This window comes from Herpailurus yagouaroundi, unplaced genomic scaffold (genome assembly GCF_014898765.1).
Source record: "Herpailurus yagouaroundi ecotype Mexico unplaced genomic scaffold, PumYag 159, whole genome shotgun sequence".
Taxonomy (NCBI): domain Eukaryota; kingdom Metazoa; phylum Chordata; class Mammalia; order Carnivora; family Felidae; genus Herpailurus; species Herpailurus yagouaroundi.
The window spans coordinates 13,988,093-14,001,810 of record NW_024412400.1 but is presented as its reverse complement, the minus strand read 5'-3'; the positions used below and the strand labels follow the sequence as shown (position 1 = coordinate 14,001,810).

The following is a 13,718-nucleotide window of genomic DNA, read 5'->3' as shown; positions in this document are numbered from 1 at the left end:
TGCATTTCATATGCCAGAAGGTGCAGTGATGCTTCAAGAGAGAGGTTGGAATGGTGTCCTACGTGTTAACCTTTCAGCTTTTCTAGTACTTAACCGTTCCAGTGAAGGGGCAGGAGCACTATAGAAAGTGTAGCCTGTGGGGCAAATCTGAATCCAGCCCATCTTAGCAAATAAAGTTTTACTGGAATATAGCCATGCTCACTCACTTCGGTATTATCTATGGCTGCTTTCATGTCACATGGCAGAGTTGAGTAGCTGTAAAAAAAGAGCGTGGGCCACAAAGCCTAAAGTATTTACTCTGTGGTCCACTACAGAAAAATTCTGCAGATCTCTGGGTCGGATCATTTGGGAAATGCAGCATTTCCCAAACTGAACAAAGAACCATTTTTCGGTAGGTCATTCTGTGGTTCCGGTTTCTGTATAACACAGATGAGGGAACACTGTATCATCGGCTCATGTTTTTCCTTGTGGGTCTGTGGGAGCCTCCCCTCCCCGTAGTATCTTAAAAGTAGAATCCGCCAGCCTGCCCTCTTGTGCAGCTGCCGGAGGAGGGTTTCCGTTTCTCTGAGATGTGCAGTGGCAGATGGAGTCCAGTAGCTAAAGTGAACCAGGTCTCTTTTGTAAGATACAGCAAGATCAAGTTGAGTTACAGAGAAAGCTGCATGATAACAGGAAGCTTATCATTTATTTACTGAGCATCCTGTTCGCCGTTTTTAGTCTTGTGCAGGAAGGGAGCTGGAGGTTACCTTGTGCCTGTGTCTTCAGGGACTTCCAGTTCTCTGTCTCTTTGAAGGAAGTGGCTGTGAGACATGTTAAATAACAATGTGAAAATTCAGGGACTTAATTTTTAAAAAAAGACCTAAAGGAGGAAAAATCCTGAAACTTTTTTTTTTGTCTGTAAATCAGAAGAATGTCTTCCCCTCCCTTAGGTATGATTCACAGAATACTTTGTGCTTTCTACAGACTTTTACTTGTATCATGGTAAGAGCTGAATAGTTCTTCTGCTAATAATGTGAATTACTTAATGTATTGCTGTGTGACAGATGATCCCAAAATTTAGCTGCTTGCACAGTAAACCTTGATTGTCTTGCACAGTGTCTGAGAGTAGGGGATTAGTGAATAGTCTGGGTAGCTGTTCTCAGTCAGGATCTCTCCTGAAGGTGCAGCCAAGCTGTTAGCCCCGGCTGCAGTCTCTGAAGACTTGACTGGGGCTGCAGGATCAATTTGAAGTTCACTCATGTGGCTGTTTGCAAGAAGTTTCAATTTCTAACATTTTTTTTAATGTTTATTTTTGAGAGAGCCAGAGACAGAATGTGAGTGGGTTAGGGGCAGAGAGAGAGGGAGGCACAGAATCCGAAGCAGCCTCCAGGCTCTGAGCTGTCAGCACAGAGCCCGACATGGGGCTCGAACTCACAAGCTGTCAAATCACGACCCGAGCCGATGTCGGGCGCTCAACTGACTGAGCCACCCAGGGGCCCGAAGAAGTTTCAATTTCTTACCACATGGGACTCTTCCTAAGGTGGCTCATGGCATGGTTTCTCTCATGACATGGCTTGGATCTAAGTGAAAATGATCGACCATGTCCAAATTTCTATAACCTAATCTACAAAGTGACCTATCCTTATTTCACTATATTTTATTGGTCAAAAAGAATATCGTTTGTCTAGTATATTCTACTAGTTGGCTCTGTTGGTCATTGTGGAGGTGTCAGTATCAGGAAGCAGGGTCTTCGGAGGCCATCTTAGAGCCTGGAGACCATATTCTGGTTATTTAAAGCAGCATCTGCTGGTGAAGAAGCTGCTTCTGCTCTGGCTCCTTGCCCCTGGTCTAGGACCCGCAAAGCCTGCAGCCAGGGTATGGGGCCTCAAATCAGCTTTTAGCTACCATTCCTTAACCAACTGTGAGGATTCTCTGTAGCATTAGGAATGGGAGGGAACTTCTTGACTGTGATGGTGTGGTCAACTGACCTCAATAATTCCTTAAAACGAGGACAATTTGTCTGTGATTGTGTTTACAAAGGATGGGGAGGGTAAAGATTGTTTGTGTGTCCCATGGACACGAACGGCATGGGGATCTGTGTCCCAAGATACTGCAACTATAAAGAGGACATGATGCTTTCAATAACGAAATTGTTAAAGAGATTCCAGAAGGCCATCCTTTACCCTTTACCAATTTCCTTTTCTTCGCTTGCCAGGTATGTGCACTTGTGATTTTTTTTTTTTTTTTTTTTGGTAGCTCTTTATTTTAAGGTATGTGTAGGTAGAGCCTTTACCATTAATTCTTCAAAGTTTCTTGTGCTGGGAAGGTTTTTGAGTCCGCTCTTCATACCTTATTACAAGTGTTACTGCTATCTACGTCCTTTGCTATTTGGTCTTGTCTCTTACATGATTCATCTCACCGGGACTGGAAGCATGGTTTTCCATCTGAAATTAAAATCCCAAAAGTCATGTCTGTCATCCAGAGTTCAGTCTGTCTGAATAACCCATGCTGGTTCCTGGATCATATTTGTCAATGAATCTTGGGCTACGATGTTAAATGCAGATGTCCAGTTGTCACCTTCCAACACTGTTTATTGCTTCTTCATTTCTCGTTCTTCAAATATGCTCAAGGTCTAATGCGGCAAAGACTCCAGCTACTGAAAAATGTACGTGTTCCCAGAGTTCCTTGTCTTAGGCTGATGGGCAATTAGACTTGGAGGAAGCTGGCCAAGCAAAGGACAGTTGCGGATGAAGTACAGTGGCTGGCCGGCTGGCAGGCTCCCGCAGCATCTGGCCGCCTTCCTCACTTACAAACTGCCGTTGAATCTGGTCTGTCTTCCAGGTTTCTGCACAGCCTTTTTCCCCCTTTGTTTAGCACAGCGTTCTGCACGCTTTTATCACTAATGTTTTACACTGTCCTCCTGAGCTCCTTTTCTCTTAAGCAACCTGGATTTGCACAAGCCTCACAGCCTGGGCGGGTGGGGGGCAGGGGGTGGGGTGGGGAGAGAAGCTGCAAAGTAGGGTATGTATTTTTGTCTCAATATTTCTTTGCATTCTAGCTTCTCTCTGCTTTTGTAGATCATCTAGGTCTTTGGCGGTTATCTCACAGCGTTCCTGAGACATTTTATATGGGATAACGTGTGTCCATTAACCAACACTCTCAACTTCGATGTGGCGTCTGCCATTTCCCTTATTTCTTGCCCTACTGACTTGAACAATTGCTATTTTCTGTGAAGCCGAGTCAGGGTACTCCCCACTCCAATACCCTGAAGTCTGGGCCACTGGTGTTACCCTTTCTAAGACATCGTAGTAACCACTGGGGCTCTGGAATTCTATCAACTTTTGCTGCATTTGTCCCTGGGAGTGTTAGTTCTGTAGCTACTGTCTCCTGCGGAAGCAGTCTCCTGTCCACACTCACAAACCGAACCTATTTAATTTGGTGTTTACTGAGCACTTACTGTATCCCAAGCACAGACGTGCCTAGTTACATTAGTCCATGAGACGCATCCCCAGCCTGCTCCCCACTTTCCCCTATAACTTGTGGAATGTACAGTCTACAAGAGGAAACTGCATTTAGAAGGCAGTTACAAGAGAGTGTCCTAGGACTTTTTGATAGGCGGCGAGCGCAGATGTGCTGGAAACCTATCAGAAGGACAGTAGCCCATTCTTGATATTCAGGGGAGGTTTTCCAAGGGCAGGCATTGGGTGTCTAAACTGAAACTCCTACCCAGCCATTTAATTGCACTGTGGTGGCTGAAGGTTCAATCTATATCAGTAGATGAAAAATAAGATTCTTTTTCCTCAGGCGCCTTCCCACAATTTCCAGAAGTATTTCTTTGGAGTTTGAGAGTTCATTTTATCTTTTTTAGATTAAAAAAATGCTATCAATAATATCCTTGGGTCTTGATACCTCTACTCATCATCATCCTTGTTCTTCACTGGATGCATGCAGCAAAAGAAGTGTGTGCTGGGAGTATTCGGAGATGTTTCCTTGCTTCCAAGACTAAATATGAATCCACTGAAGAGCCTCTTAAAAATGTAAATTGCTGGATCCCACTTCCAGAGATTTGTAAATTCCTGGGGTCAGAGAATGTGCATTTTATTTTTTTTTTATTTTTTTATTTTTTTTTTTCAACGTTTATTTATTTTTGGGACAGAGAGAGACAGAGCATGGACGGGGAAGGGGCAGAGAGAGAGGGAGACACAGAATCGGAAACAGGCTCCAGGCTCTGAGCCATCAGCCCAGAGCCCGACGCAGGGCTCGAACTCACGGACCGCGAGATCGTGACCTGGCTGAAGTCGGACGCTTAACCGACTGCGCCACCCAGGCGCCCCGAGAATGTGCATTTTAAACCAGCATGCCTCATTATTCTGATCTGGGTACTGCCCTTTGATTAACCACCGGCTGCTAAGGGCACCAAGAGGGGGGAAATGAAGATAGGATCAATTACTTCTCTGGTTTGTCAGGTGAGCTTATTTTGGTCCAGGCTGAAATCCAAACCACACATTGTGGCTAGTTAATTCAAAAGGACATCAAGGAAACCCAACGAGATTTTGTGTTGTGCTATGAGACTGATTTTCTGAATACAGTCGCCTCCATCAGAAGCGAGGCTGCAATTCTAGACCTGGTCCTGTCTTTAAAATTTGCAGTTAATGTTGCCCAGTTATTTTGTTGTTTCTCTGGCCTTGTACATTTATCCTCAGCGCCAGAAAGGATGTGAAGTGTGTGGATCACAATAGATTACAATTACCATGATACAGTTAATTACACTTGTGTCGGTGCCGGAGTGCAGTGTGACCTTTAGAAGAAAAGTAAGCGTGGGCACTTATCAAGAAGGGAGAGCTTGCATTTCACGTTGGGTTGTTGTTACATATAAATGCCCGTTTTCTGTCCTTCCCCCTTCAAGGTTCTTCAATGATGTGGGTCAGATGCTGCACATCACACCTCTCCCTTTTCTGTGAAATATTTGTCGAATGTTAGTGCTCATGTCTTAAATTGGATGATCATAATTTTATTCTGATTAAAAACAAAACAAAACCAAAACTTTGAAGAAGAGCTCACAAGTGTTGCTGAGGGTGTGGAGAAAAGGGCAGCCTCGTGCACACGGTTGGTGGGAATGGTGTAGCCACTGTGGAACACAGTGTGAAGGTTCCTCAAAAAATTAAAAGTAGAACTACCATATGATCCAGTATTTCCACTTGTGGGTACATACCCAAAGAAGATGAAAGCAGGATATCAAACAGATACACTCACGTCATGTTTATTGAAGCACTTTTCACAATAGCCAAGATGTAGAAAGAACTTAAGTGTCCGTCAGCAGATGAGGGGATAAAGTATATGTATTATCCATAATATATATATTTTATGGAATAATTATACAGAATGATGGTAATCCTATTGCAATACATAGATGTTTTGAATCAACACAAATACCTTAAAACTTACACAATGTCATGTCAGTTCTATCTTAATTAAAATAAACACAATTATTTTCCTGATATTCAGTATAAAAATTATTGTTACAGTTTTAGAAACCTGTATGGTGGCTCAAAACTGATAAATTATGTTCTCACTCTATGATGTCTTGATTAGTCTGATGGTGAATTCCAAAATCTTATGATTTAAAGAGACTTGAAGAGATTCTTCTGAAGCCCAAATTGTTGGACTAGAAAATCAGCTAACAGCCCCTTCCTACAAATGAAGGAAGCCAAGATCTGCTACATATTCAAGCAAAGGGCTATTCTGGATTATTAGCATTTTCTAGTTAACAGAGGTGAAGATGTTTCCTCGGCATTGAAAGGAATTGAATCTATAATCAGTAATTTATATACTCTGAAAGTATAGAACCCTTTAATTGAATAGATCTGGGGCTGGATAAGGAGGGAGCACGGAGACCATCTAAATTATCCTTATTTCACAATTAGGAAAACGGCATTAGAGAAGGCACACCGTCATGTGCTGGTAAAGTCGGATACATTTGAAATTCATTGCTACTGCTTCTCATTGAGGAAGTGCGATTACGCTTTAAGTTTAACTTTTGGCCACTTCGTTGATAGTTTTCCCTTTATCCAAGTGGAACACGGAAATGCTTCTCACACTGTGCTATAGGGTGCAATCCGATCAGCCTCAGTGGGGCAGGAGAGCTGCTCCCAACTCTGCCTCTTCAGATGGGCAGATGCTAGAGGGAAGTTGAATTGAGCAGGCAGAACATAACATTTAGCCAGCATGCCAACCTCCCTGTGGCAGAGATTCAGGAAAGCTGTCAGGAACAGCAAAGGCCAGCACAGAATTACACGGGGGTCCCGAAAGGCAGATGGAATGCAGTGATGGGGTGTACGGAAGTTGGCGGGACTATATTGGCCTATTGATCATTCTCGAAACATACCAATTGCTTTCACATCTTCATGCCTCTGCCGTGAAGCATCCGCGAGTTTCTACAAGTGACGGAAAAGGTGATTATAGTCAATTACACAAGGAGGGCTCAGGCAGAAGTAGCAGTCTGAAGCCGTAGGTCACTGCAGAACAAGATTAATTCAGGTTAGCATCTCTGCTCTTCTCTTGGCCTTTTCCTCGAGGTCACAGAATGGTTACTCCAGCTCCGTGTAGCGCATCTGTATTTAGAAAGAAGAGTGGTGGTGAAGGTATGAGCCTTATCTTTTCCCTTTTATCAGGAGAGCAAAAGGTTTTCCCAGAATTCTGTCCCATCTCACACCTCCAAAATTATATTCACGTCTCACTGGCCAGGAGTGGAGGGAAGGACTGCCGAGAAAGTGGGTTTGTAGTTGTTTAAACCTTGACGGTAGAAGCAGTCCAAGAAACATGGTGTTAAGAATGACTGTGGGGGAGCTAATCTGCAGTGAGTTTGTGGCATATCGCAAGTTCAGGGAGCTTGTAGTGATGATATGGTAAGGCCTTTCCCAAGGTGACATTCTCTTTATAATAACAACTGGGGTGCCTGGGTGGCTCAGCCGATTGAGTGTCTGACTCTTGATCTTGGCTCAGGTTATCGTGATCTTGCAGTTGGTGAGTTTGAGCCCTGGGTCAAGCTCAGCGCTGATGGCGTGGAGCCTGCTTGGGGTTTTCTCTCTCCGTCTCTTTGCCCCTACCTGGCTTGTGTGTGTGCGCTCATGTGCTCACTCGGTGTTTCTCCAAATAGATCAATTGAAGAAAAAGAATAACTGACTCAAATATGTGGATATTTGTATGCCAGTGTGTTGCACGTGGAAACCTAGAATAATGGGCCTGATTTCCTGCATGTTGAATTAAGGCTTCATACGTGTCTAGAACCTTATTGGATGAACTGCTTCACACCTGTCACCATATTGGATCCTCCCAAGAATCCCGTGCCGTAAGAATTATTATCTGAGTCTCGCTGAAGGGAAAGTTGAGACACCGAGCATTTGGGTGATGTGCGGCAGGTCAAACAATGAGCGCATGCTGAGAGTTGGATCCAGATGTTTCAGCTTTAGTGTTTATAATATTCTTGCTGAGGAGAATGCGTTTTAAAAGAAATGAAACCGAGATTCAGTTCAGACAGCATCTAAGATTGTGTTAATCTTTGGAGCTGTAGACACTGAATAAATAATTCGTTTAGAGAAATATAAAGTGTATTCGGTTTGTGTGACAACATGAAATCTTTTCTTTTTTTTTTTTCCCCCCCTTCCCTTTTCCAGAGAAGCTCGGCCAGCAAGTCTTCGGGTGTTCCTTCCTATAGCAGATGGTCCAGTTCGCAGCCACATCAGGTAACATGCTCTTTCAAAGGATCTTGATGTGCTCGTTTTCCTTGAAGTGTGCTCCAGAGTACAGTTACTTGATCACGGGGCAAATGTGGAGGGTCCTGGGCTCTTGCTGGTTCTCACCTTGAACTTGGCCCCTCAGCAGAGGGCTGTGGAGTTCAGCAGTGGTTACTTCTCTCCACCTCAAGTCTGGGTTCAAGGCTACATGAGGGGGACAGGGACAGGGAAGTGTCGAAGTTCCACATTCGAAGCCTTCCTCCATGAATAGCTAATGAAGTCTACCGGGCAGTTACAGCACGAATGAATTTTGCCTTTGTTTCTTTTCTTCAACCAAAGATGATCCCTGTTTCCCTTCTGTTCCCAGAAATTGTGTATGTTCCCATGGTTGTGCATATGTACATACATGTGTATATGTGTATGGCACATGGAGCTCTAAGAGTGTATGCACCAATATATCTGAAAATATACTAATGTTATAAAGAGTCGCTTTTTTTGCTTTGTTACTCAGGGTGATGAACAACCTCCATTTAGGGCAAACGATACTGAACGTTATTTAACCTCTTTAGGGGAGGTTAGGCCAGCACAGTGCGGTTATGCCTCAGTGTATAAACAGAACAGGATCTTTCTGCTTGGCGAGCAGTCTTTACAGATGGTACACTGGGACCACAGGGGCTTCCCCTGGAAGCAGCACTTGGGGAGAGCACTAACGTTAGACTCTAAAGCTAAAGCTGAGTAGGACTTGGGTTTAAGTTACCTTCTAGTTAGGAGACCAACGAGGAATACACTCCCATTTGTTTTTTGGCTTTATTAGAATTATCAGAATTCTTAGACTTTCCAGGTCACTTATGCAAGCTGCAGCGACTATAGCAGGAGCACATAATAAATGATTTATATTCACATTTTCTCCCACATTTTATTGACCTTCTGTAGAAACTTACTATTGGCGATAATATACTCTTAACATCAGCATAACGTGAGAACTCTTTGTATACTCCCTTTTATCTTTTCTCTGCCGTTAGAAATTGAAACTTAGCAAAAAAAAAAAAAAATGAAAGAAATTAATGAGAGAAACACATTCTTCCATTATGCAATAATTGATCACAGTGCCTATTTCTATGTTGACTGATGGGTAGAAATAAAGTTGAGGTGATCTCTTCCTCCATTGGCATCAGCTTGGTGTGGATGCTGTAGTTTCTGGTAACTTTGGAAGGATATATTTTGTGAGTGTGAGCTGAGAAAAAAGGTGACCCAGGAAGAGGGGCCGTGGTACCAGTCTAGGGAGATTGCTTTGCTTGTTTGTTTGTTTTTTTAAGTTTTTTTTAACGTTTATTCATTTTTGAGACAAAGTGAGACAGAACATGAATGGGGGAAGGTCAGAGAGAGAGGGAGACACAGAATCTGAAACAGGCTCCAGGCTCTGAGCTGTCAGCACAGAGCCCGACGTGGGGCTCGAACTCACGGACCACAAGATCATGACCTGAGCTGAAGTCGGACGCCCAACCGACTGAGCCACCCAGGCGCCCCTGGGAGATTGCTTTGAATATCCAGTTTCCTTTTACTTACTCCATTTCCTGAAAATGCCCCCTGGACTTCAATCAGTGTTGGTGATTTCTGTTCTCCCACTTTCTAGAGACTGGGTTGAGCAAGTTGCTCCTCCCCTCTCTGCACTCAACCTGAAGATGGAGAGATGTTCTAATCTAGTCTCGACAGTCTAAGGAAAGGGAGATGCAGAATATATTGTCCAAGGTTAAATGATTTCAGATGGCCTACCATTCTATGGTTCCCCCCTCCCCCCAGAATGGACTCCATTTTATAAGCCAACACGGTTCTTCTGAGAACGTACCTGTGAGATTGTCAAGAGTGAATCTGTGACTCTGCTGTCCCTGCAAACCTTTCGCATGGTGCAAGGAAACGAGAAAAGTGGAAAGGGTCGTATTGGGACAGTTCTTAATTCTTAGAATAGATCCTTTTGTTTCTCCAATATTACAGTGATCTTTTTAAATGAACTTTGGGAATGATTAGATGGTTGTTGTGTACTTTGTGATATCCCAGCCAAATTAAAATGGTAGCCATCCTGTACAGATTTCCCAATGTGTTCTTTGAATTCTTACCTGTATGTGAAATCCAAGAGTGGAAGAGCTACCAAAAAGAGGGCTTTCATTTTTACCTTCTCACATGTTGAAGCAAATGTGGTGACATTGGCAGATTTTTAATCTTAACACTGCCATTTTGACTGGGGGGCTGTATTCGATGGCATTTCCAAATGGTAGCCTGATTAAAACTAATAATGGTGACATCTCTTTTGTACTGAGGATCCCCTTTGACCCTAACCGAAAGGAGTGGTGCCTTTTATCTATTTGGTAAGTTTCCTTGATGTTTGCCTATTGTGCCGGTCATTTGTTTTCTTTCAGATCTACTCCACGTCCATCTCTTGACATCTGCTTTCCCAGGCTTCCTTCTTTTTTTCTTAAAATTTTTTTTAACGTTTATTTATTTTTGAGACAGAGACAGAGCATGAACGGGGGAGGGGCAGAGAGAGAGGGAGACACAGAATCGGAAGCATGCTCCAGGCTCTGAGCCATCAGCCCAGAGCCCGACGCGGGGCTCGAACTCACGGACCGCGAGATCGTGACCTGAGCTGAAGTTGGACACTTAACCGACTGAACCCCCCAGGCGCCCCTCCCAGGCTTCCTTCTTAACTGAGTACTAAGTAGGTTTTCCCAGTTGGAGTCATTGTTCGCAAGTTGGAAAGAGATAGGAAGGGAAAAACCAGGACATATTTCCCCCCCTTGCTGTTGCTTTGGACAGTATATCTCCATGTTCTGAGCCTCTGTGTGGATCCAGCTACAGTGAGGCAGCCCTGGCTTCTGGCCTCTGTGCACCATCCCACTGGTTCCCCCAGCTTCAAGGGAGGTGGCAGTGTCCCGCATTCTTCCCTGCCTTTTTTTTTTTTTTTTTTTTTGCTTTCCCAGTAGTGTTATGACTAGTTCCCTATATGAAATTCCTTCTCTTCGGTGGTCTGGTATGGGCTCCATTTTCCCAACATTTTTTTTTTTTCTTTCTGTTTTCTGACAGATACACCTACCATGGTATGATGCACTGTTTTCTATGGTCCTGTAACAGTGGGTTTTAATTTCAGAACTATTAGGTGGATATTTACGGGTTCACCAGACTTGTAGCTGCTGAAAACTCTTGAGATTTATTCTCTTGAGCTGCCTAGTGGGTGGTAATCCTTTTATACCCCTATCCCACACAGAATAATTATTCCTCTTCTTTGTCACTCATGTGCTAATCCTTCCCTTCTAAATTTGTGTTTATTACCAAAACCTTTGTCTTTTGTGTTTGCAATATAATAGGCTTATTGGCTTCAGTCCTTGAACGTACATACACAAATTCTCAGCTTGAGGGAGAAAGGACAACTGTAACTTGATCCTGTCTTCTGATCCTGGCTTCTAGCTTTGTGTCTTCCTCTATTTTCAGCATCAGCAGAACAGTTTAGAAAAGAAACTGTCATGGATTTATATTCACTAGGAAAAGTGGATCTTTTTCAATTTGTCTTCAGAACACTGTTTGCAAACCTCAGACACAAGTACAGTAATGAATCGGTACACAGGTAGATAGGGGCTTAGTTGAGAATATCTTCACCATTCCTTCTTAATCATTATCCTCATACCTCACCTTTACTGAATGTTTCGTGTGTGGTGTCTGCTAATTTCTTGTCATGCATTATCTCATTTAGTCCTCTCACTATCTATGATAGGAGGTGATACTTTATAGTGCAGGGAGTTGACAACCTGAACATTTAATTAACTTGTCCAGTGACACACAGGGTTGGTTCTGTTCGGTTCTAGCACCCTAGTATTTTTTTCTTTTTTGTCTGCTCAATTAGATTTATTATTTTTTTAAAAGCTTTTATTTAAATTCCAGTTAGTTAACATGTGGTATCGTATTAGTTTTAGGTATAAAATTTAGTGATTCAACACTTCCATACAACATCTTGTGCTCACAAGTGCACTCCTTAATCCCCACCACCTATTTCACCTATCACTCCACCCACCTCCCCTTTGGTGACCATTGGTGTGCTCTCTATAGTTGAGAGTCTGTTTCTTGATTTGCACCCCCCCCCATCTTTCTCTTTTCCCCTATGCTTGTTTGCTTTGTTTCTTGAATTCCACATATGAATGAAATCATATGGCATTGGTCTTTCTCTGACATATTTCATTTAGTCAAGTACTCTCTAGCTCCATCCATGTCGTTGCAAATGACAACATTGATCTTTTTTTTATGGCTGAGTACTATTCCATTGTTTTTACATACCACATCTTCTTTATCCATTCATCAGCTGATGGACATTTGGGCTGTTTCTATAATTTGGCTATTTTAGATAGTGCTGTTATAAACATTGGGGTGCACGTGTCCCTTTGAATCTGTATTTTTGTATTCTTTGGGTAAATACCTAGTAGTATAATTGCTGGATTATAGGGTAGTCCTCTATTTTTAACTTTTTGAGGAACCTCCCTACTATTTTCCAGAGTGGCTGCACGCTAGTCTTTTAACCATTGGGCAATACCGTCTCCTTAAAGTTTTTAGACTAATTTAAAGCCACTGAACCCATTTTCACTTGTAGTTCTGTTTTGTACTGACCAAAACACAACTTTTTGGCCTCTAGGTATCTCTACTCTGAAGTTGTTTTTGCGCAGTTAACTTTCTTCGTTGAAACAAGTACTTATATCCACTCAAGTATAGATCAGTCTATTTGAAAACAGACAACTTTCAAAACACAGATCTTAATATATTCATTAATACCTTTTATTTAAAAACATGCCATTTATTTAAGATGCACCAGTTTGGTGTTTTACTTGGAATACTTTGAGAACCTCTTTGTAAAAATATCTTTTCCCATGCTTTGCAGTTTATATGTAATGCACATAAAGTTTTATATGCATACAAGTATCTATGAAATAAAAGTCATTATGAATTGAATTTTGAATAAGTGACATATAGAAGAATGGTGACTGGCTGACTGCTGTCTTCAAATCCAAAGCACAGGTGATGAACTGAAATTACAATTTTTTTACACATATTGTGTACTTCTCTTTTGAAAAGTTTCTTATTTCCCATCATATGTTCTATCTCTTATTTAGCACATTCCTTATAAATATGAAGTCGCTATCTTCCTATGATTTAGAAATGGAGAGTTTTTCTTTTGGCTAATTGGTACCAATCCAAGCATCAGGCCTTAAAAACTCAGTGTAAAGTTTTGGTGAGCAATTATCAATCGACTGATTGATGTCTTCCTAGCCCTTTAAACTTTGTAACTTTGTAAACTCGGTGTTTAGAGTAGCCCTTGATAGGAAGAACATTAAAACTCCTCTCCTTAAAAGGAAGACTAATGAATTTTCGGGAAAGATATGGTACGTTAAGGAGTGACAGTTTACTCAAGAGAATTCAACCCGGTTTTCCAGCATTGTTATTTTCCAGCAGCAGATAGACCTGGCAGAATGCAAGGTTGACAGTAGAAGTTTCGGTTATCTGGACAGATTGGTGTTCAAGGAGGGAAGAGAGATCACATCGCTGTTTGCATGCTAAAGAGCAGGTGGGTTCAGCCCATTGGTAAAAGGCTAGAGTGAGTATGGTTTCTGGATTGTCTTTAATAATTTTTCATACTTGGATATGAAAATCTGTGTACTCAGCATGTGGTAGGAGCTCAGGAAGTATTTGTTGGACGAATGCAATGAATTCTATGAAATAACAGCATGGATAGAATGGGGAAAGAGGGACCTCAAATCCATAGATTTTTTTTGTCTTTTCTCCAAAGCATCAGTTTCTACCCTCTCTTTAACTGAGGTTCACATCAAAGCTGATAATTGTGAAATGATTGAGGTAAACACATTTCACCTCATCTCTATTAGTTGTGATAACAACAAGCATTGTGGTAGGAGAAGTATGGGCTGTCAGAGGCCAGGAGAGTCTACACTTTGAATCCTTGATCAATCTGATGTT

The 13,718-nt window shown here is 42.2% G+C and overlaps 1 protein-coding gene across 10 annotated transcripts in view; it reads left to right on the top strand.

Annotated features, from left to right (window-relative positions):
* The window catches only part of RBMS3 (RNA binding motif single stranded interacting protein 3), a 1,359,438-nt gene that overhangs the window by 264,185 nt on the left and 1,081,535 nt on the right, over positions 1 to 13,718 (top strand). For all 10 annotated transcript variants that reach the window (XM_040481151.1, XM_040481142.1, XM_040481146.1 and 7 more), the window contains exon 3: positions 7,653 to 7,721. In XM_040481151.1, coding sequence (XP_040337085.1) covers positions 7,653 to 7,721 — 69 coding nt within the window. The remainder of the gene's footprint in view (positions 1 to 7,652; positions 7,722 to 13,718) is intronic.